This window comes from Pantherophis guttatus, chromosome 18 (assembly GCF_059756535.1).
Source record: "Pantherophis guttatus breed Tessera chromosome 18, ASM5975653v1, whole genome shotgun sequence".
NCBI lineage: Eukaryota > Metazoa > Chordata > Lepidosauria > Squamata > Colubridae > Pantherophis > Pantherophis guttatus.
In genome coordinates, this window is record NC_142080.1 from 2,404,727 (window position 1) to 2,427,303 (window position 22,577).

Here is a 22,577-nt window from a genome sequence, read left to right on the forward strand (position 1 = left end):
CCTTTCCTGCCTCGGTTGTTAAAAGGGGACTCGCTGTGCAGGTGTGAAGTTAGTCGCCACCCGGTCGTTAAGCGAATCTGCTTCCCCCTTCCCCCCTTGACTTGGCTTGCTTGTCAAGACGGTCGTAAAAGGAGATCGCGTGATGCCGCACCCGTCATAAATGCGAGTCGGCGGTCAATAAATGCCCACCTTCTCCCAAATGCACCCTAAAAACACCCCTGAGTTTCTTAGTGGGGGTGGGTGGGTGAAATGCTATATTTAAAATTACATTATTCACCTGCAAGATTAACAGTAAGAGTTTGAAGGGTCCTTGGAGGTCATTTAGTCCAACCCCCTTCTCACGCAGGAGACCTGTACTAGGGATTCGAACCAACGAACTGCCGACCTTTCTGATCGACAAGCTCGGGCGTCTTAGCCGCTGAGCCACCTAGCCAGGCAAATATGTTTAAAAATAAATCTGTTAAATGTTGGAAATGCAACCAAATAATCAGGTTCATTTTATCATATGTGGTGGAAGTGTCCCAAAGCAAAAAAAAAACACTGGAAGAAAATACGCATGTGGCTGGAAATTATGACAAAACAACACATAGATGTGAAACCTGAGACATTCCTGTTGGGGCATGCTTCCCGGAAACTATAACACATATTTAATTTCACATATGCTCCAATCTACAGACCCTTCAATTGGGGGAGGGGGGGTCTCCAAAAATTTGCCAGGATTGCATATGCACAATACTGGAAAAAAATTTAGAAACCCTTACAGATGACATAATAATAATAATAAATAAAAATTCTGGAATGTGTAGAAATGGATAGGTTAACCCTAAAAATCAAAGGAGAAGAATATCGGAATATTTTTAATAACCTGGGAACTATTCTACAAATGGTTAATTGACAGATACAGAGGTTAGAGGAGTGGATTTGTGTGAAATATGGACTACATGAGAAAGAAAAACTGATGAGTAAATATTTTGACGATTATGTAATCGATACTATAATGGAAAAAATACTTTTCAAGAACGATTGATATTATCGCACATATGTTTATATGTATCCGATTATAATGATGATGATGATGATGTTTATATGTTAACACTCTGGATACCCAGAAAACACACACCTGACGAGGTCTCAGTCAACTGAGCTTGTCAATCAGAAAGTTCGGTAGTTCGGCGGTTCGAATCCAGGTCTCTCCTCTAGCAGGGGGCTGGACTAGATGACCTCGAAGGTCCCTTCCGCTGTTAGTTACAGTAACGTAGAAATGGAATTGGTGATATCGAACAATACAAAATTTTTATACACAAAGTTACAAGAAACGCACCCCAAAAAAAAAGCAAAAGGCACGAGAGAATTCTATTTTTTTTTTTTCTGGAAATTTACTATATCGCCAAACGAATAGGATTTATTTCCAGCCCATTGTGCCCTGGGGGGAGGGGGAAATAAGTGTGCAAACACATTTCCCTTGCCAGATTTTTTTTTTTTTTTAATTTTACGACCTTGGTGCAAAGTTTATTGGTCCCTGGCCTTTATTTTTAGCCCTTTCCATTGGCCAAAGTCTCGTGGGTTGGTCCTTGGAAAGGCGAGTTTCAGGATATTGAAGATCCTTGTGTAGAGAAACGGGTTTTAAAATTTAAAAAAAAAACAAACTTCCTTGTTGGAGGACAAACGGGGACATTGTTCTCCTTTGCCTCCCCAGCGTTGCAAAACGAGGAGGACAAAGATTGGGAAAATGAAGGGTTAATTTTATTTTTACTTTTTACTTTTTTTCCCAGGGCTGCAAATCGCACCCCAAAAAGGGAAATGTTTTTTCAGGGGGATTCCTCAGAAGACAAAGTCTCTGTGCTTGCCAAATATTTGCAGACTTTAAAAAGTTTTGCAGCTTGGTGGTGGATTTAATGCCGGCTGTCTATATTGCATTCCGGCGACTGCCTGTAAATTGATTTTTTTTTTCATTTTTTGATTTTTGGCTGCCCCGGCATCCTGGAAAAAGGGAGCAATTTGGGGATTCTGAATAAGGGCTTTGATTCAAGTTGTTGCATCGTTTCCTCTGACCTTAGTCTGGACTGCCGGTATGGGGTCCGACTGGCTGGACTGAATGCTGGAGGCGATTTGGAGATTAACCTAAACAAAAAAAAAAATTCAGATTTTTTTTTTAACCTTCAGAAGTTGGGGGTGCTCCATTGTTGGAGGATTTTATGAAGAGACCGGACAGTCCCTTGTCTGAAATGGTCTAGGGTCTCCTGTTTGAGCCGGGAGCTAGACTAGAAGACCTCCAAGGTCCCAGCTCTATTATTCTGCTATTCTTTTCCTTTCTTCCTCCCTTCCTCCCTTCCTTCCTTTCCATCCACCTATTAATCTATCTAACCATCTTCCTTCCTTCCTTCCCTCCCATCCACCTATTTATCTAACCATCTTCCTTCCTTCCTTCCTTCCCTCCTTCCTTCCTTTCCATCCACCTATTCATTTATCTAACCATCTTCCTTCCTTTCTTCCCATTCACCTATTTATCTAACCATCTTCCTTCCTTACCTCCCTCCCTCCTTTCCATCCACCTATTCATCTATCGAACCATCTTCCTTCCTTCCTTCCCTCCCATCTACCTATCTATCTTCCTTCCTTCCTTCCCTCCCTCCCATCCACCTATTCATCTAACCTCCCTTCCTTCCTTCTTCCTTCCTTCCAATCCACCTATTCATTTATCTAACCATCTTCCTTCCTTCCTTCCTTCCTTCCCATTCACCTATTTATCTAACCATCTTCCCTCCTTCCCTCCCTCCCTCCTTCCTTCCCTCCCTCCCTCCTTCCTTCCTTTCCATCCTATTCATCTAACCATTTTCCTTCCTTCCTTCCTTCCTTTCCTTCCTTCCTTCCTTCCTTCCCTCCCATCCACCTATTCATCTATCTAACCAACCTTCCTTCCTTCCTTCCTTCCTTCCTTCCTTCCTTCCTTCCTTCCTTCCTTCCTTCCTTCCCTCCCTCCCTCCCCGAGGTCCCTTCCGGCTCTATTCTGATTCCGATTCTGAAATTTGAAGGGGCTCAACTCTTTTTACAAGATGGATTTTGAAAGCACGAATCTTTTCGAAATTCTCTTCGATGGACAACAGGAGGGTTTGGATCCCGGACACAGCCTCGCTGCCGGAAACTCCGGCGTCCATATCCTCCTTCAAGACCACCCCTACGGCTATCTTCCGGATAAACCCGGGAACTGCCCAGCCGGCCAGCTCCAGGTAAGACCCAGAACCTTGGAGAAAGCCCCTCGATTTACAACATTCGTTTAGCAACAGTTCAGAGGTAGGAAAAAAAAAGTCCTCGCACTTACGACGCGACGAAAAACACTCATCCGTTGCTTTGTCCCCGTTTTGTGTCCCTCGTTCAGCGTCTTCCTGAGGACGATCCAGAAGAACTTTTACAACTTCGGATCAACCCCAATGAGGTCTACCATCCCAGGAGCTCAACGGCGTCTCCGGAGAACAGCGGCGACGTTTCCCCGAGTCTCGGCCGAGACCCCCTGCCTCACGACCCATCTCCCACCATCGTCCTGGAGGTCCTCTGCGACCCGGGAACCTTGGAAGATCCCAACCCTCTTGGTAAGCATCCATCGTAAACAGGAGTGGGATTCAGCCGGTTCGGACAGATTTGGGCGAGCCAAAATTATTCATTTTAATCTGGTTCGCCGAACCGGTTGTTCCGAAGACTGGCTGACCCCAGCCGCCCTGCCTTCCCCTCCCGGGAGTCTCCACACAGCCCGTTTTGGATGCCAGGTAAGTGCAGGGCGCACACGGAGGCTCTGCGAGGGCGAAAAATGAGCCTGGGCAGTGAACTGGTTGCTGAAATTTTTCAATCCCACCCCTGATCGTAGGGGGGGAAAAAAACAACCCCCTGCCTCGGTTTCCCTAAACTGCGATTTGGGAAGTTTAATCAGATTTAGGCCAGAGGAATTGAGCAAGAATCTAAATCCCGTTTCTTAAAAGTCGAGCGGTTCCCCCAAAAGTCAGGGGGACCCCTTCCTCTGGAATTGACCTCCAGTCGATAAGTCCCCACTCAGAAGATTTCTAGCACAGGTAGTCCTCGACATAACGACCGCAAACGAGCCCCAAATTTCCACCGCTCAGCGAGACAGGGGTTCGGGAAACGTTTCCCCGTTTCACGACCTCGCTTGCCGCCGTCGTTCCACGAATGACAGCAGTCGTTCGGGGAGGAACAACGGTTGTTAAGTGAACCTGGCCGACAGGACACCCACACACACAGATACGGGGATGCTGCGAGCGTCATAAATACGAGCCCGCTGCCAAGGGTCCGAATTTCGATCAGGGGAACCATCTATGGGGGATGCCGCGTTGGTCGTACGTGTGAAAAACGGGTCATCGGTTCCTTTTTTTCCCAGCGGCGCTGTCCCTTTGAACGGTCACTAAACGGACCGTTGTAAGTCGAGGACTACCTGTAAAATTATTATTATTATTTTTTATTTTTATTATTTTTTAAAAAAAATATACTTTATTGAATTTTCCAAAATTAAAAAGATAATATACAATCTCTATCTTGATCCGAGGTTATGATTATTATTTTTTAACAGAGGGAGCCATCGTAGAAGCAGCCATTAGAACTATGGTTAAATTGCACCCAAGGCAGGGAATCAGGATTTTTACAGCCAAACCATCTCTTTCTCCTCGATTTTATCACATCAACAATGTGGATGATACCGGTTTTTTTGGGGGGGGGTTTCTTTTCCAGCAAATTGGAGCCCCCTTGGAACCCACCCACCCATTTGCATTGCGAGCCAAGCATCACTGGGTTGCTTGGAAGGGGCGATCCGTTTAAACGCGGCCGAGGTTCCCACGGAGCAGGTAAGATAAGATACAAAAATGGGATAAATTCAAATATTCCGGAATATTTCAAAGTATGGATCCAGTCCGGTCACTGGTGTTTAAAGGCACATCAGTGGCTTTTGAGATACACACACACACACACACACACACACACACACACACACACAAATTTGCATCTGGAAACTCCTGCCAAAGTTTAACGTTTTTCTGACTTGGCAACTTGAAGGCAAGGTGGACTTCAACTCCCAGAATGCCTCAGCTGGGGGAAAAAAAATGCAGCAGCCAATCCGTGTACATGGGGGGGCGGGTCCTGGTCTTGCGGGGCCCACTAGGGACTTACTTGGGCCATGGATTGGCCGTTCTTTCCTTCCAGCTCTATGTCCCAGAGGACTTTTTAATTGGGGCTGGCAGCTTTCTTTTCCAAAAAAAAAAAACAACGCCCAGCCCCCCCCCCCCCGGGGTAGGCCGTTTTTGCCCTCCTGGAGGCTCGAGGAAAGCATCTGGTGCCTGGGGAGGGCGAAAAACAGGCCTACCGGAAGTCCAGAAACAGGCCTCTTTCTGGCCTCCAGGGGGCCTCTGGGGTCCGGGGAAGGCCGTTTTCGTCCTCCTGGAGGCTCCAGGACAGCCTCTGGAGCCTGGGGAGGGCGAAAAAACGGGCCTACCGGAAATACCTGGCCACTGGAGGGCGCGCGAAGCGAACCGGGTTGTTAAAACCGGTGAATCCCACCACTGCTATTATTCCCCTCTTATTTCTCTCTCTATTTTAACCTTTTTTTTTTCATGGCGCCGTAACATTCAAAGACGTTTCTTTCCTATCTTCCCTCTTTCACCTGCGTTTGTTCTTCACATTTCCCTTCTTTCGCTCTTCCCCTCTATTTCTATCAAAGTTTCATCCTTCGTTCTTTCGTCTGTTCAGGGTTTCGATGTCCCCCTCCCGCCACCTGCCCTGTTCTTGACGGAGGAGGAGAGACACCTGCTAAGCCAGGAAGGCGTCTTGCTGCACGATGTCGTACCCCTTTCCCAGGTGGGTAGCTGGGCGAAGAGACGGGGAGACCCCCAACAGCTTCCCCGTTGCCCAGATCGGGGGTGGGCTTCAAAAAATTTTAGCAAGGGGCTCTCTGCCTGGTTGCTAAGTGGGCATGGCCTAGTCGGTCTCCTGCACCACGGTTGGGGGGGGCATTTTGCCCTCCCCGGATTCCAGAGGCTTTTCTCGAGCCTCCGGGAGGGCAAAAACGGCCTCCCCAGGCTCCAGAGGCCCTCTGGAGGCCTTCCTGAACTTCCGGTAGGCCCGTTTTTAGCCCTCTCCGAGCCTCCGCGTGCGCCCTGCATTTACCTGCATCTAAAACGGACCACGTGGGGACTCCTGGGAAGGGTGGGGCGGGACCAGGCAGGAGTGGGATTTGGAGGTTCTCCAAACTGCACAGAATCTTAGCTAGAGGTTCTCCCGAACCCGTGCGAACCCACAGCAGCCCAGATAGCCTTCAAGCAGAAGAGAGAATCAAACAGGGAAGCCTGTCTTCCCGGGGTCTCTGCCAGCCCCTCTTCTTCGGGCCCGAAGCGAAACCCCCCACTTTGTCCTTCAGACGTCCAAAGCTCGTCGGGAGGGAGGGTCGCAGAACGCGAGTCGTGCGGGGTCAGACGGGATCCTCAGCCCCATCTCTCTGCCCCTTCCCCGCAGGCGGAAGAGAGAATCCTCAAGAAAATACGGAGGAAGATTCGAAACAAGCACTCTGCCCAGGACAGCCGTCGACGCAAGAAGGAATATTTGGACGGTCTGGAGAGCCGGTGAGACGGGCGGGAAGCTTGGATGCTTGCTAGTTGTTGTTTCTTTCCCTATCATGGTTAGAAGAGGATCTCTGGCTCTCCAAAATAAGATCTCTTCAGTATCCCGGATTCCCACTCCCTCGGCCCCAGGGAGACGGCGCCACTCCGACTCCCATCAGCCACGGCCCTTAGCCAGGCATTCTGGGAGTCGTTGTCGGAGCTTCAAGAAAGAAACGAAAGACCTCACGGAGATCGGAGGAGCGAGGGGGGAGACAACTCCCGTTTTCCCCATCCGTCACAGCAGCTAGGGCAAGAGTCAGCAACCTGTGGCTCTGGAGCCGCATGTGGCTCTTTCACCTCCTCTGCTGCGGCTCCCTGTCACTCAAAATATGCGTCACAACCGCCAATGAGCAACACCCACCGGCACACGATTTATTCAGCTTTTCAACCCCGGTAGGCCAACCATGGATAAATCCAAGAAAAGAAAAGTTTCAAAAGAAAACAGAACGTTTAATTCAACGACATATGCTAGTTTTGTGGCCGCTCGAGAAATAAGTCAGGCACACAGGGTTTTTGTGGCTCCCGGTGTTTTCTTTTCTGTGGGAAACTGGCTCCAAATGGCTCTTTGAGTGTTTTAAGGTTGCAGAGTCCCTGAGCTAGGGTGTTGTGATGGGAACTGTAGTCCGGGAAATTTCGGGAGCTGGGAAAGCAAGAACCGATGTTGGCTTGTCTGTTCGCTCGACAGGGTGGCTGCCTGCTCGGCGCAAAACCGAGATCTCAAGAAGAAAGTCCAGCAGTTGGAGAAGCATAAAGAGTGAGTTGGGGGGGCCTGGTTTCCTGTCCCCCCCCCCCCGTTTTTTGGTCTATTCTTGGCTGCCCCCCCCGCCTGCCAAGACCCCAGAGACGCTGACTGGAGGGTGGTCTCAGAAATAGATCTGCAATTCCATCAGGAGCAAAGTTTGTTTTCGGAAGACAACTTGAAAGCAAGAAAGGGGTCTCAGATCAACATGCGTCTTTCGTAGCCTCTGATCTTGTACCGGTAGGGTAGACTGTTCCTGGAGAGGGAGGTTTCCTTTAGTCAATGCCTTTAAGGTGGAGGTCTTCATGTCTTCCATCAGGTGTGCCATTAAAATAATCTTGGTTTGTGGCAGTGAGTTTCCCCTTCCTTCCTTCCTTCCTTCGTTCCTTCCTTCCTTCGTTCCTTCGTTCCTTCGTTCCTTCCTTCCAATCCATCATCTATCTTCCTCCCTTCCTTCCATCATCTTCCTTCTTTCCTTCCATGTTCTTCCTTCCTTCCATCATCTATCTTCCTTCCTTTTATCATCTTCCTTTCCTTCCTTCTATGTTCTTCCTTCCATCATCTATCTTCCTCCCTTCCTTCATCTTCCTTCTTTCCATGTTCTTCCTTCCTTCCTTCCATCACCTATCTTCCTTCCTTTTATTATCTTCCTTCTTTCCTTCTATGGTATTCCTTCCATCATCTATCTTCCTTCCTTCCTTCCATCATCTTCCTTCTTTCCTTCCATGTTCTTCCTTCCTTCCTTCTATCGTCTATCTTCCTTCCTTTCTTCTATCATCTATCTTCCTTCCTTCTATCATCTTCCTTCTTTCCTTCCTATGTTCTTCCTTCCTTCCATCATCTATCTTTCTTCCTTCTATCATCTTCCTTCTATCTTCCTTCCTTCCTTCCTTCTATCATCTTCCTTCTTCCCTTCCTTCCATCATCTTTCTTCCTTCTATCATCTTCCTTCTATCTTCTATCTTCCTTCCTTCCATCGTCTATCTTCCTTCCTTCCTTCCATCATCTTCCTTCTTTCCTTCCATGTTCTTCCTTCCTTCCTTCTATCGTCTATCTTCCTTCCTTTCTTCTATCATCTATCTTCCTTCCTTCTATCATCTTCCTTCTTTCCTTCCTATGTTCTTCCTTCCTTCCATCATCTATCTTTCTTCCTTCTATCATCTTCCATCTTCCTTCCTTCCTTCCTTCTATCATCTTCCTTCTTCCCTTCCTTCCATCATCTTTCTTCCTTCTATCATCTTCCTTCTATCTTCTATCTTCCTTCCTTCCATCGTCTATCTTCCTTCCTTCCTTCTATCGTCTTCCTTCTTCCCTTCCATCCATCATCTATCTTTATTCCTTCCTTCCTTCCTTTCCTCCTTCCTTTTTTCCTTTCTTCTATGATCCTCCCTCTCCCCCCTCCTTCCAGAAACCTTTGAGTGAGACCAGAAAGCTTAAGACGGAAGAGGAAGGCTGGGAGAATCTGGGAGTCCAGGATGCACCTCCAACTCCAGACCCCATGTTCTCCTGACCAGCCTCGTGTCTGGCCTGTGGCTGTGTCCCGGTCAGTGTCCAGGACTTTCCTTGCCTGGGCTCCTGTGGAGGGTGATCCTCCAAGCTTCAACGTCTCTTGCAGGTCCCTTCTGGACCAGCTACGGAAGCTCCAGGGACTCCTGGCCGAGACGTCCACCAAGGCAGCCCAGACCAGCACCTGCCTTGTGGTAAGTGGCCTTCACTCTTCGAGCGCTGGGTCTCCGGGGTTCCCTCTCCCATCATCCCCGTCTCTTTCCCTCTCCAGATCCTCCTCGTCTCCTTCGGCCTTTTCATCTGGCCCACCTGGGCCTCGTTCTACGGCGCGTCTCAGGTCGGCGGAGAGAACCCCGGACCGTCAGGAGGTGAGTATCATCGTCACCGCCACTGCTTTCCAGTGCCTGCCGTTCAAAGATAGAGTGCTTCCGGAATTGGAGGCTCCACTGAGCCCATAGTCCTTCGGTCTCATCTGAAAAAACAGCTTGCTGATCTTAAATTGACCTTTCCGGTTCATACACACCTGTCCTAAGGTGGCTAGAGTAGAATAGAATATTATGTTCTGGAATATGGAGTAGAATATATTTAATACTATGGAATGGAATGGAGTGGAGTGGAGTGGAGTGGAGTGGAGTGGAGTGGAGTGGAGTGGAGTAGAGTAGAGTAGAGTAGAGTAGAGTAGAGTAGAGTAGAATAAGAGTAGAGTAGAGTAGAATAGGAGCAGAGTAAGTAGAATAATTAGAATAGAAGAGGAGAGGAGAGGAGAGTAGAATAGAAAATAGGAATACAATAGAATAGAATTACAATACAAGGAATGGAATGGAATGGAATAGAATAAGAGTAGAGTAGAGTAGAGTAGAGTAGAGTAGAGTAGAGTAGAGTAGAGTAGAGTAGAATAGAATAGAATAGAATAAGAGCAGAGTAGAGTAGAGTAGAGTAGAGTAGAGTAGAGTAGAGTAGAATAGAATAGAATTAGAGTAGAGTAGAGTAGAGTAGAGTAGAGTAGAGTAGAGTAGAGTAGAGTAGAGTAGAGTAGAGTAGAGTAGAGTAGAGTAGAATAGAATAGGAGTAGAGTAAGTAGAATAATTAGAATAGAAGAGGAGAGGAGAGGAGAGTAGAATAGAAAATAGGAATAGAATAGAATTACAAGGAATGGAATGGAATGGAATGGAATGGAATGGAATGGAATAGAATAGAATAGAATAGAATAGAATAGAATAGAATAGAATAGAATAGAATAGAATAGAATAGAACAACAGGGTAGGATAGAAAATACAATAGTATGCAGAATGCAGAATAGAAAATATTATAGAACAGGGTAGAATATAAAGTACAAACTATTCTATAGAATTGAAAACCATACAGAATAGAAAATATGAAAGAATACAGAACTGAATGGAGGGGAATTGAGGCAGGGTCCCCATTTTAACACCCCGCGTCTTTTCACTCCACCAGTCCGTTCCCGAAATATCTTGACCCAAAAGGGATCCTCTGAGCCGGGGACACCGTCCGCCGCCCGTCACCCAGAAGAGCCCCACGTTGGAGCGGAATGGCCCCCGCGGCTCCCCAACACCCGCATCGCCGAGGACGAGAAAAACCTCCCCGGGGTGGGAGAGACAGCCCAGGAGGCAGCATCTGAACCCAAGACCCAACCGAAGAATCGTCGGCGAGGGAAGGCCACCAGGCCGGACCTCGATGAGATATGAGACATCCCGGCAAACATTAACTGCAAAGGTTTTGCGGCTGGGAAGCTTTACGTTCTGAAACAAACAGCCAAGGGTACCCCAGAGCATGTGCAAAGGGCCTTTTTCTCCCCTTGTCAACAAGCAGCAACCCATCCGAGGGAGAGATCCTTGCCGGCTGCCTCAAACCCAAAGCGATTCCTTTCCCGAGTTTTCTTTAACAAGATTTGTTGAGCCTGGGGGGAAAAAACGGATGACGTCACCAGAATTCCCACTTCTCCGAATCTTTTTTTCCCCCCTCTCCAAACCGTCTCAGACATCCGGCGTGGGGTTCAAGGGGGGGACAGCTCAGCGGTTAAAACATGCCGGATAATAATACCCGGCGGTGTCAGGGTGAAGGACGCTGGGATTTGTAGTCCGCGGATTCCAAACCTTCCCCAAAAACCGGAGGTTTCACGGGCTTTCGTTATTTTCCTTAATGAATTTTCATTCCATTCTTCGCTGGCTCTTGTCTTCCGCCCCCCCCCAACCCCGGATTCTCTCCCTTGCTCCCCCCCAACTGCCCGCCCCCCCCCTCCAACAGAAATCAAATTATCCTGCTTGGAAACGAAGGAGTTTAATTAACGTAAGCCGAGCGTCGCCCGAGGCTCCATCCGTCTGCTTCAAGCCTTTCTCGATCCTGTAGGGTTTTTTTTTCCTCCCTTCCCACCAAGAAAGCTCATTATCCAGAACGGCAATTCGCAGGAGGCTCTTCCATCCAATCTCCTGCCGGGAGATTTCACGCCAAGGAACTTTCCATCCTCGGAAATTCAATTTATAAACCGTTGCCTTCAGGACGGCGGATGCAAAAAACGGGGGGGTGGATTCGTTCAGCCAGAAGATTTCGAGAGAAAGGCCTTGAAAAATCCTTCCTTCCTTCCTTCCTTCCCTCCCTTCCTTCCTGCCTGCCTTCCTTCCTGCCTGCCTGCCTTTCCTTCCCTTCCTTCCTTCCTTCCCTTCCTTCCTTCCCTTCCTTCCTTCCTTCCTTCCCTTCCTTCCTGCCTGCCTTCCTTCCTTTCCTTCCCTTCCTTCCTTCCTTCCTTCCCTTCCTTCCTTCCTTCCTTCCCTTCCTTCCTTCCTTCCTTCCCTTCCTTCCCTTCCTTCCTTCCTTCCCTTCCTTCCTTCCTTCCTTCCCTTCCTTCCTTCCTTCCTTCCCTTCCTTCCTTCCCTTCCTTCCTTCCTTCCTTCCCTTCCTTCCTTCCTTCCTTCCCTTCCTTCCTTCCCTTCCTTCCTTCCTTCCTTCCCTTCCTTCCTGCCTGCCTGCCTTCCTTTCCTTCCCTTCCTTCCTTCCTTCCTTCCCTTCCTTCCTGCCTGCCTTCCTTCCTGCCTGCCTGCCTTTCCTTCCCTTCCTTCCTTCCTTCCCTTCCTTCCTGCCTGCCTTCCTTCCTTCCTGCCTTCCTTCCTGCCTTCCTTCTTTCTCCTCATTTCCATCTCCCTCCCTCCATCCTTCCTTCCTTCTCCTCATTCCCATCTCCTTCCTTCCATCCTTCCTGCCTTCCTTCCTTCCTTCCTTCCTTCTTTCTCATTTCCATCTCCCTCCCTCCATCCTTCCTTCCTTCTCCTCATTCCCATCTCCTTCCTTCCATCCTTCCTGCCTTCCTTCCTTCTTTCTCATTTCCATCTCTCTCCCTCCATCCTTCCTTCCTTCTCATTCCCATCTCCTTCCTTCCATCCTTCCTTCTTTCCTTCCTTCCTTCTTTCTCCTCATTTCCATCTCCCTCCCTCCCTCCTTCCTTCCTTCTCCTCATTCCCATCTCCTTCCTTCCTTCCTTCCTTCCTTCCTTCCTTCCTGCCTTCCTTCCTTTCCTGCCTTCTTTTCCTTCCTTCCTTCCTGCCTTCCTTCCTTCCTTCCTTCCCCTCCCGCTTCAAAGGATCTTTTTAATGCGCCTCGAAGTACAAGAAGTCCTCGCCGTACGGCCGTCAATTGAGCTCCAAATTGCCCGCTGCTAAGCGAGACGTTCGTTAAGTGAATTTTGCTTCCCTCGCCACCGTCGCAAAAGGGAGATCGTGTGACCCCCGTCGTAAACACGAGTCCCTCGCCAAGCGCCTGGATTTTGATCACGTGGCCGCGGGGAGGCCGCGACGGTCATAAGTGTGAAACAAGGGTCACAAGTCACTTTTTTAAGTGGCGCTGTAACTTCAAATAGTCCCTAAATGAACTGTTGTTAAGTTCAGAGAAAAAAAACCCCAAAAGTGAGGAATTAGAGCAAAGCTAAAGCGGGGAGGGGAAAAAATTAAAATTAAGGTTTTTTTTACGGAAGAAGGAACACCCCTGCTTCAGTCCACTGGTATTAATCTCAATTTTTATCCTTATTTAAAAAAAAAAAAGACGGCGCAGAAGAAAGGATCTATATCTCATGCCTGCCCATCCGAGAAATATTAAAATTTTAAGATTGACAAGGATGGATGGCCGGGCTTCGAATTCGAGATCAAGTTTTCCTTAAGGCTGCCGAGCTTTTAGAAAAATTAATTCCTATAAAAAAAAAAAAACAGATCCGGCTTTCGGGCAGAGACACCCCCTCCGTTCCCCCAGACTTGTTCCAACCGATGTCTAGAATTATAAAGACGGCGCATTTTTCCTACTCTGCGTTAGACGAACAAAAAAAGGACTTTATGTTCGGCTCGTCGGGTTTGCCAAGCGAGATAAATTACATTCAACAGATGCAGTTCCTGCCAAGGGCAAAAAACAGTCAGGTGCAGTTCGGGAGGCGAAATCGTAAATCAAGCCAGCTTCCAACCCCCGCTTGCTTTCTGCAATAAGCTAAACCATAGTCCTCGACTTACGACCATAATGGAGCCCATTTTCTGTCGCTAAGCGAGACATTGAGGGTTTTTTTGGCCTCGTTTTACGAACTTCCTCGCTGTGGTCGTTCAGCGAGTCGTCGCAGCTGATAAGTGAGTCACACGGCTGTTAAGCGAATGCGGCTTTCCCCCATTGACTTGGCTGGTCAGGAGGTGGCGAAAGGGGATCGTGCGACACTCCCACTCTCCTTGGACGCTACGACCGTCGTATAAAGAGGAGCCGGTTTGCCTGCCGAGCGTCCGAATTTTGATAGCGTGACCGCGAGGAGGGGGGAATGGTACGATGGTCAGAAGTGCTGATCAAATAAAATCTTTATCAGAATCGGTGGCTCAGTGGTTAAGACGCTGAGGTTGTCGATCGAAAGGTTGGCAGTTCAGCGGTTCGAATCCCGAGTGCCGCGTAACGGGGTGAGCTCCTGTGACTTGTCCCAGCTTCTGCCAACTTAGCAGTTCGAAAGCAGGTAAAAAAGGCAAGTAGAAAAATAGGGACCACCTTTGGTGGGAAGGGAACAGCGTTCCGTGCGCCTTTGGCGTTGAGTCATGCCGGCCACATGACCACGGAGACGTCTTCAGACAGCGCTGGCTCTTCGGCTTTGAAACGGAGATGAGCACCGCCCCCTAGAGTCGGGAACGACTAGCACATAGGTGCGTGGGGAACCTTTATCTTTTTAGACCAGCGTAACCCTAATGTGTTCCACCTACGGGCTAAATCAAGCCTCCCTATCCAGGAGCAGTCTACGGCTCTCGAAACACCGCTCTCCCTTTCCCTCCACTTGGCTTTTTTAAAAAATTAATCCGCCGGCTCTTCTCAAAGATCTTTCTCCTTTCCGCCCAGGGAATCGGCGTTTCCTTCCCCACTCACTCCTCCCCGGGGGACGCAATTTTCACGGCGCGACATGAAAGGGAAAAAACCGAAAGATGAGAACAAGAAGGGGGGGGGAAAAAAAGAAGAAGAAAGAAAACCAGAGCTGGCTTCGTTCGGCCAATTAACGCCGCAGCTTTGATGAATGCTAATAATAAACCCCCAAAATAGTTTCGCGAGATATATTAGCGGTGCCAGAGTTAGTCAGGATATTGCTCGCTGGGCCTCGTCCAGAGAGACGGATGAATCAAAGTCAACGGTTTAATTTTTTTCACCATTGCCAAATTACAAATGCATTCAAAACCCTCCGGAGGGACCTCTTGATTGGCAGCCCCTGCCTGGAACAACAACCCACAATGCCCCCCCCGGCACACACCATCCAGCTTCGAAATCTAGGGCGCGGCTGTGCCACTCGCTCGCCCAAGAATCCTTGGTTAAGTTTGCCTCCTTCCCATCCTTGCCAGGGGCCCATTCCCCAGGAAACCAGGTTTAAGGGGTGCTTCATCTTCCGCAGTTAAAAGACACCCCCCCTCCCTCTCTCTCTCCGTCCCCGGGGAGGCTGGCGTGGGCTGCCGGAGAAACGGTGCCAGATGTACTTTCGTGCCTGAAGCTGGCAAAGAAGATTGTTGGTTTCAGCACCGTGGACAGCTCCCGGTTGGGCCGAGACGTTGCTCTTCCTGTGAATTTGCCCCGGGGAGACGCCAACCATGATTGGGATCCGTTTGGGCATCGTGGCCCTTCTCTGCCTCTTCTTCCTGGTCCGGGGAGAGCCGGCTAACCAAGGAACATCGGAATTGCCGCTTAAACACACGTACCCGGCGCACGAGAAGGAGCTGGTGAGTAACCGAGGATCAGTAGCGGGACGGAGCTACGGGGGAGAGCCCCGAAAAAAGAACGACGGGGTGGTTGGTCACGGCATGGATCGCTCCCAGAAGGGCAAGAAAACAGAGCAGGGAACCTGGTTTCTCATCATCGGTGCCCGTTCCCACATGCATAAAACGGGGAACGGTGCCAAAAAGACCCCGAAAACAAGATAAAGGGGGAACAGACTGCCATTAAACCAGCATGCGTCAAAGGACAGAGCTGCAAATCTCAGCCAGAGGGGATAAGTCAAGCCTTCTGCCCCTCTGGGTAGCGGCTAAGTAGGGGATGATGGGTGCTGTAATCCAGTATTCCCAGAGTAGCGTCGATTGATTATTCCAATCCGTTTTAGCAATTAGGGAGGTGAAAATATTTTTATTTTCTTGTTAGTAATTGAGCAGGGATAAACTTCAAAGACCCTGAATCAAAATGCCCAGAGAGATTTTTTTGGCAGCGAAGCCCCCTCCCCAAACTCGGAAAATAAGACCCCCAGGGGCCGCCACAGACTCATTAACCCCGGTCGAACACGTTACGCAACAGGGAAGCGATTCGTGTTTGCCAAACCTGGTTTGATTTCAGGAGCGCTTACAGTTTAAGGAATTCGTTGCCCTTTCCACAGGCAGGTGGAGGATGGGGGGGGGGGAAGGGAGAGCTGAGTGGAGCCTCCAGATTCAGAGGCAGTCTATCTGGTCTCACTTTTTAGACGGCGAAGAATTGGGCGAGAAAGGATGAGAGAGCCAACAAACATTTTAAAAAAAATGTTTGCCATGTTTTGATTTCTTCCAGCTGGACGAACTGCAGGAAGTGCTGGAAAAACTGCAGCATAAGAAAGTCTCGGCTTGGGAGAAGAAATTCAACCAAGTGCCGAAGGTATATTTGGGGAAGGAGGGGGGCACACCCCCCCCATAATTTAAGAGAGAGGGGGGGGGTTTCATCCACCTCTTTCTGGGAAGGCTATCCGTGCCCACCATCCCGAGAGGAGGTAGGTCTGAGCACCACTGAACCGGATCCCGGAATCTTTTAATTCTCGCAGGCTGACGCCAGAGGTCATTTAGCCTGACCCCGTTCGGCCCCGGGTCCTAGCTGTTGTCCCGAACTGTTCTGCTCGAGTTTAGGGAAGAAAAGAGCTCGAAAGGGGGGTTCAAGAAAGGGGGGGTTTACGCAGACTGAAAGCCCCCCCCCTTTCTTGATTGACCTTCTCCCCCTCTCTTCCAGTGCTCCTTCGGAGACCCCTGCGCCGTCCGGAAAGGCCCCCGCATCGGCAAACTCTGTGACTGTCCCCGGAGAGCCAGCTGCAACGCTTTCCTTCTCAAATGCTTGTGAGATGCACCCGATAAGTCCCCCTCCCGTCTTGAGGCTTCGCGTTCTGCTTCTCTGCAATCTGTCAGCTCTGGGGTTTTGGGGAGGGGAGGGATTTTGGGGAGGTGGGGGACGAGGAGAGCTTGAGTCCCTCCCTCCCCTTTGCTGGAATCCTGGAGCCGGGCGTTGGGAGGAATAAAGGAGACTACCTGAGCATGTCTAGAGTGTGTTTTTTCTCCTGCCGGGAGGGGCTTTCCAGAACCGAGGGCGGAAAAATTTGGATTTTTTTTGTTTATTTGTTCCTGGGCCTGAAATTTGATTTTTTTTGGGGGGGGTGGGGGAACGATTTTCAATCTGGGCGCTTTTAATTTTGAATTCAACGCCCGCGCAGCACGCTAAGTCTTCCCACTTTGAGGCTCCCCTAAACATTTGAGGCTGCCCATAAATTAAAAGATATTCGGACTCGGCCTGTCGTTCGAATCCAGGCCTTTCCAGCGACGTCTGAAATAAAAGGGAAATTAAAATCTGGATCCTTCCACCTCCCCCCCCAAAAAAATTCTGGGTTCTAGAATAAACGCATTTTCTGAGTCGGCCCCAAGACATCGACCTATCAATGCAACCAATTTAGCTGCAAAAGATAAAAACCCAGGATCAAACTAACCACAGTTAGCCCCCCTGTGGGAACGCAGAGACTGGGTTTATAATGAATATAAAAGGATCTATATAGTTGATTCTCACTCCTTACATTTTCCCTGCGGTTCAATTTATTCCAACCTTGGTGAGCTTTTAAATCCGCGTTTCTCAAGCGTGGCAACTTTACAAATCAGTGGAACTTCAACTCCCAGAATTCTGCGCTGTGCAGGCTGGGGGGATTCTGGGAGTTGAAGTCCACTATCTTCTTCTATCTATCTATCTATTCCACTATCTTATCTTCCACTGAGAAATATTACTTTCATCATCATCCTCTTTTAACGACCCAATAAATCCCTTGCGGGGTGGAGTCTGGGCAACTGAATGGAGTTAGCAGAGAGTTTTTACTGCCCGGATGCCTTTCCTGTTGCCAGGGCGGAGTTTTGTTCAGTAGATAATATTCTCATGGTGCCCAGAGAGAGAAATATCTGCCTCTATACCTAGGATTGAACTCACAGCCTTTCGATTGCGAGGCCAGAGCTCCACCTCTAGGCCACTGCACCACTCCTCCGAACGGTCACTAAATGAAACCGTTGTAAGTCAAGGACTACCTGTCGATCGTCATCATCGTATTTTAACGACCCCATAATCCCTTGCGGGATGGAATCTAGGCAACTGAATGGAGCTGAGTATTTACTGGCCGGATGCCTTTCCTGTCGCCAGAGCGGAGTTTTCTTCAGCTGATATATTCTCATTGTGCCCAGAAAGAAATATCTGCCGCTACCTAGGATCGAACTCACAGCCTCCAGATGGTAAGGCGAGAGGCTCGACCTCTGGGCCACCGCACCACTCCTGAAATATTACTTTCACGTTGCTTCAAATATGGCTTGAAACGTTGCTCAGTTCACAAGCTTCGCCCCCACAAAAAAAGTCACCACTCGCAACTTCGAAACAGCCACCAATCCTGGGGTGCAGAGTGACGCTCGAGGGGAGCACCTTTAATCACCAGGAGGGGAAAACGGATTCAGGGTTCGTACAAGGGAGTCCCGTTCATACGACGCACTTTCAGCCGCGAGGCTCAAAACGACGGCGACGGGCGGAAGTTCCCAGCCGGGAAGCGAGTTCGAATTGCATGATTTCAAGCTGCCAGAGATGAAGAATCAGGGAAGGGGGTGGGGTGGGGTGGCCCAAACGTCGTGAGTTTTTCTCAAAGCAGGGGGGCGCACCCCCTCTTTCGCCACGACCCCGAAGAGGGAAGCGACACCGGTCCGACACCGCGACGCTAGACTGCTCTTCCCCCACGGCGAAGTCTGGATCCGTCCCCCTCCGCTTCGCCCGATTTAACCGAAGCTAAATCGATTCGATCTGTTTGCGCACTTTCTCCAGGGCTTTTCCGTCCAGCACCCGCTGGCGACATACCACGAGAAAGGCGAAGACGGCGGCGGCCCCCAGCATGGCGCCCTCAAACTTCCAGAAGATCCGAGTCTCCATTTCCAAAGAGCGGCAACTGCGGGGGAGAAAACGGCTGTGGTGACAGCAGCTCCGCCGAGGCACGGGGAGGAAACCCGGAGCAGGGGGCTGGACTAGAGGGCCTCGCGGGTCCCTGCGGAGGATGCCACGATAGAGGGACGCCAGCTCTAGCTTGCTGATGAGATTTGCATCACAGCCATGGGGAGGCATCGTGTGTATTGCAGGGGGGGGGAGCCCCAAAATCCACCTACTTGTGAATGAATTGCCAGACAGAAGGCTTAAGAGGGGTGGACTTCAACTCCCAGAATCCCCCATCCAACCTACTTTAAGAGGGCTGGACTTCAACTCCCAGAATCCCCCGTCCAACCTACTTTAAGAGGGGTGGACTTCAACTCCCAGAATCCCCCATTTAAGAGGGCTGGACTTCAACTCCCAGAATCCCCCATCCAACCTACTTTAAGAGGGCTGGACTTCAACTCCCAGAATCCCCCATCCAACCTACTTTAAGAGGGCTGGACTTCAACTCCCAGAATCCCCCATCCAACCTACTTTAAGAGGGCTGGACTTCAACTCCCAGAATCCTCCATTTAATGGACTTCAACTCCCAGAATCCCCCATTTAAGAGGGCTGGACTTCAACTCCCAGAATCCCCCATTTAAGAGGGATGGACCTCAACTCCCAGAATCCCCCATTTAATGGACTTCAACTCCCAGAATCCCCCATTTAAGAGGGCTGGACTTCAACTCCCAGAATCCTCCATTTAATGGACTTCAACTCCCAGAATCCCCCATTTAAGAGGGCTGGACTTCAACTCCCAGAATCCTCCATTTAATGGACTTCAACTCCCAGAATCCTCCATTTAATGGACTTCAACTCCCAGAATCCCCCAGCCAGTACGCTTTAAAACATGGACTGATGGCTGGGGGATTCTGGGAGTTGAAGTCCAGCCCTCTTAAATGGGGGATTCTGGGAGCTGAAGTCCAGCCCTCTTAAAGAAAATTGCCATTTTTCCCTAAAGGGGGGTCACCCACCTCTTGAATTCGCCCTTCTTGGACACCCCGCAGTTGATCTGCTCAACAAAGCCGGTGACGCCGCATTCCGACATGGTTTTCTACAAAGCAAGAAGAGGCGGCTTTTTAAACCCGTCTTTTGCGTCGAGCGTTTTAACCTAGCGGAGTTTTCGATTCCCGGCATCTTCCAAACCGAGATGTTTTAAATTTGGCGAGCCGAGGAAGCGATGCAGAATTTGGCACGGTGGCGGATGAAAATGCAATCATAAATCATAAAAAAAAAAGGAATTACGATTATAAAATAAAATAAGTCATAAAAAAAAGGAGAGAGATTTCGGCGTTTAAAAGGGACGGAAAAGCAACGTATTCAGCTCAGAGGAAGCGACTCAACTCCTCTTGACTATTTTAGAGAATAATTTTTGATTTTATTCGATTTTTGGGGGGGGGGGGTTAACTACGTCCCATGTTGTAAAAACCAGACTCTCTTCATCTTACAAGCATTTGTTTTATGAACAAAGTTACAACGGCACTGGGGGAAAAAAATTACGACCGTGTTTCACACTTACGACCGTTGCGGCGTTCCCCCAGAGTCCCGCGATCAAAATTCGGATGCTTGGCAAGCGACTCGTATTTATGACGTGTGTGGATGTGTGTGTGTCGCATGAGCCCCTTTTGTGACGAGCAAATTCAAGGGGGAAGCTGGATCCATTCAGTGACCGTGTTGCTAACTTAACAACGGGCAGTGTTTCACTTAACAACCGTGGCAAGGAAGGTCGTAACATGGGAGCAAAACTCACTCCACACATGACATTTTGGGGCTCCATTGTGGTCGTAAGTCGAGGACTTACCTATATTCCCAGGAGGGAGCCAGTTGCTTCTCTGTATGGGATGGATTTGCACCAAGCACGGATTGTCGCAACCCAGAAACGACGATAAATGGAGGATATGGACGATAAACTTTCGTGCCCGGTCCTCTCGCTTTCTTCCTTTCCCCCTCTGGCCCCCCAACCCCTGCCAAGGCATCCCCCCCTCCCCAATTCCCCCCTCCCCAAACCCCACTTACAATCTGGAAACTCGTACAGGGTGAGCATTCCGTCGTGACCACGAAATCCTCCCGCCGCCAACACGGCGTTGTGCCCGTCAGACTCACTGCGAGAAAAGGCAAATGGGACAATGGGGTGAAAATAGCACCAAAGGGGGTTTTTTTTGGGGGGGGGAGGAGAAGGTACCCCGAGACCCCTCCCCACTCCGTGCCTCCTAGCTGGTGCCGAGTGCGAAATTGCTTACCGGGCGCTTTGGCATCGTTCTCGGCGAGTCCCTCGGCTGACCTGCGAGAGGGCGAAGAGACAAGAGAGCTCAGCTGCATTTGCAAGGAAGAAGTTTACAGATTTGCAGAGTCGGACGGGACCTTGGAGGTCATCTAGTCCAACCCCACCCCATTTCTGACAGACGCCAGTCCAATCCCTTCTCGAAAGCCTCCAGTCAAGTTCCAAAGCATGCAAATGGAAATATAGATATAAATATAGAGGGAATCCTCGGTTTGCAACAGTTCGTTTTAGTGACGGTTCGGAGTTAAAACGGCACTGGGAAAAAAGGAACCGAGGACCGTTTCTCACACTTACGACCGCCGCGGTCACGTGATCAAAATTGAGACACTTGGCAACTGACTCGTATTTACAGTCACAGCATCCCGGGGGGGTCACATGACCACATTTTGCGACCTTCAGTCCAGCAAAGTCAATGGGGGGGTGGAAGTCCGATTCGCTTAACGACGGGGGTGGTGGTGGTGGTGGTTGCTAACTTATCCAACTGGAGGGATTCACTCAACGACGGTGGCCAGAAAGATGGTGAAAGGGGGGCGGGTTTTTTTTTTCAACAACTCACTTCATTCAATGTTTCCCTGAACAATTTTGGGGCTGGATGGCTGTCGTAAATCGAGGACTATGAATAAAATAATTTTTTTTTAAAAAAATCCCATCATCCCCATCATTGGGGCAGGCAACCTCCCCAAACCCCCCACCACCACTTTTTTTTTTTTTTTTTTTTGGTCCCCTTAATTTAGCAGCATTAAATATCATTTAAATTCCAAGGGGGGAAGCCTCTGGTTTGGATTACACCACCCATCATCCCCAGCCACTAAAGGAAAGGCGCAAAGAGGGCCTAGAAAGGGGTTCAAACCTCCCCCCCTTTCCTCCTCCCCCTCCCCCCACAAGGGCTGTACTACACCTCCCATCCTTCCCCTCCCCCTCCCCCGGCCCTGAGGCTGAGCCCCATGGGAGTTGTAGTCCAACCCAGGAGCAGCTCAAGAAAGAGACTCCTCCCCCCTCCTAAAAACGACATCCTGCCCCCCCTTCTCTCTGGTTCTTGCCCCCCACCCACCACCCCCTACACACGAGGAGCCCCCCCTTACCGCGAAGGGGCGACCACCAACCCCAGAAGCGCCCCCAGCGCCAGCCGCCATCTTGGCCCCATCCTCACTTCCGCCTCACTCGCGCGGTGCATTCTGGGAGGAAGGGAAACGGAAGCGCTTTGCGCACGCGCGGAAGCGGGGCGGGGGGTAAAGACTCGTGCAAAGGGCTCAGTCCGTTTTGGTTGCGATGCTGCACTTCCGGTCTTCGGTGGCAGCCGGGAGAAAGAGGACGGAGAATATATTCCCTCCCCCTCTTCCTCTTTCTCACTCTTTCTATTTCTCTCTCTCTATTTTTCTTTCTTTTTATCTCTCTCACTCTTTCTTTCTATTTCTCTCTATTTTTCTTACTCTTTCTTTCTTTCTCTCTTTCTATTTCTCTTTCTATTTCTCTTTCTCTCTCTCACTCTTTCTTTCTATTTCTCTCTATTTTTCTTACTCTTTCTTTCTTTCTCTCTTTCTATTTCTCTCTTTCTATTTCTCTCTCTATTTTTCTCTTTCTCTTTTTCTCTCTTTCTCACTTTCTTTCTATTTCTCTATTTCTTTCTTTTTCTCTCACTTTCTTTCTATTTCTATTTCTCTCTTTCTTTTTCTCTCTATTTTTCTCTTTCTCTTTTTCT

General features: G+C 49.4%; 3 protein-coding genes across 3 annotated transcripts; 2 read left to right on the top strand and 1 right to left on the bottom strand.

Moving 5' to 3' along the window:
- Positions 1 to 2,995: 2,995 nt before the first annotated feature.
- Positions 2,996 to 11,468, top strand: CREB3L4 (cAMP responsive element binding protein 3 like 4). The gene is made up of 9 exons (XM_034406271.3): positions 2,996 to 3,227; positions 3,377 to 3,587; positions 4,732 to 4,844; positions 5,743 to 5,850; positions 6,505 to 6,611; positions 7,336 to 7,404; positions 9,005 to 9,089; positions 9,167 to 9,263; positions 10,351 to 11,468. The coding sequence occupies exons 1-9, from the start codon at positions 3,054 to 3,056 to the stop codon at positions 10,599 to 10,601; spliced, it is 1,215 nt and encodes a 404-aa protein (XP_034262162.2). The 5' UTR covers positions 2,996 to 3,053; the 3' UTR covers positions 10,602 to 11,468.
- Positions 11,469 to 12,000: 532 nt separating this feature from the next.
- On the top strand, positions 12,001 to 16,653 carry LOC117658155 (cocaine- and amphetamine-regulated transcript protein-like). Its single transcript, XM_034406270.3, has 3 exons — positions 12,001 to 15,116; positions 15,928 to 16,011; positions 16,357 to 16,653. Exons 1-3 carry the CDS (start codon positions 14,988 to 14,990, stop codon positions 16,462 to 16,464), a joined length of 321 nt encoding a protein of 106 aa, XP_034262161.2. The 5' UTR covers positions 12,001 to 14,987; the 3' UTR covers positions 16,465 to 16,653.
- A 1,387-nt stretch (positions 16,654 to 18,040) lies between these two features.
- JTB (jumping translocation breakpoint) lies at positions 18,041 to 22,073 on the bottom strand. The gene is made up of 5 exons (XM_060681988.2): positions 21,961 to 22,073; positions 20,838 to 20,878; positions 20,614 to 20,699; positions 19,572 to 19,651; positions 18,041 to 18,577 (listed from the first exon to the last, which is right to left on the bottom strand). Exons 1-5 carry the CDS (start codon positions 22,050 to 22,052, stop codon positions 18,421 to 18,423), a joined length of 456 nt encoding a protein of 151 aa, XP_060537971.2. The 5' UTR covers positions 22,053 to 22,073; the 3' UTR covers positions 18,041 to 18,420.
- Between the last annotated feature and the right edge of the window lie 504 nt (positions 22,074 to 22,577).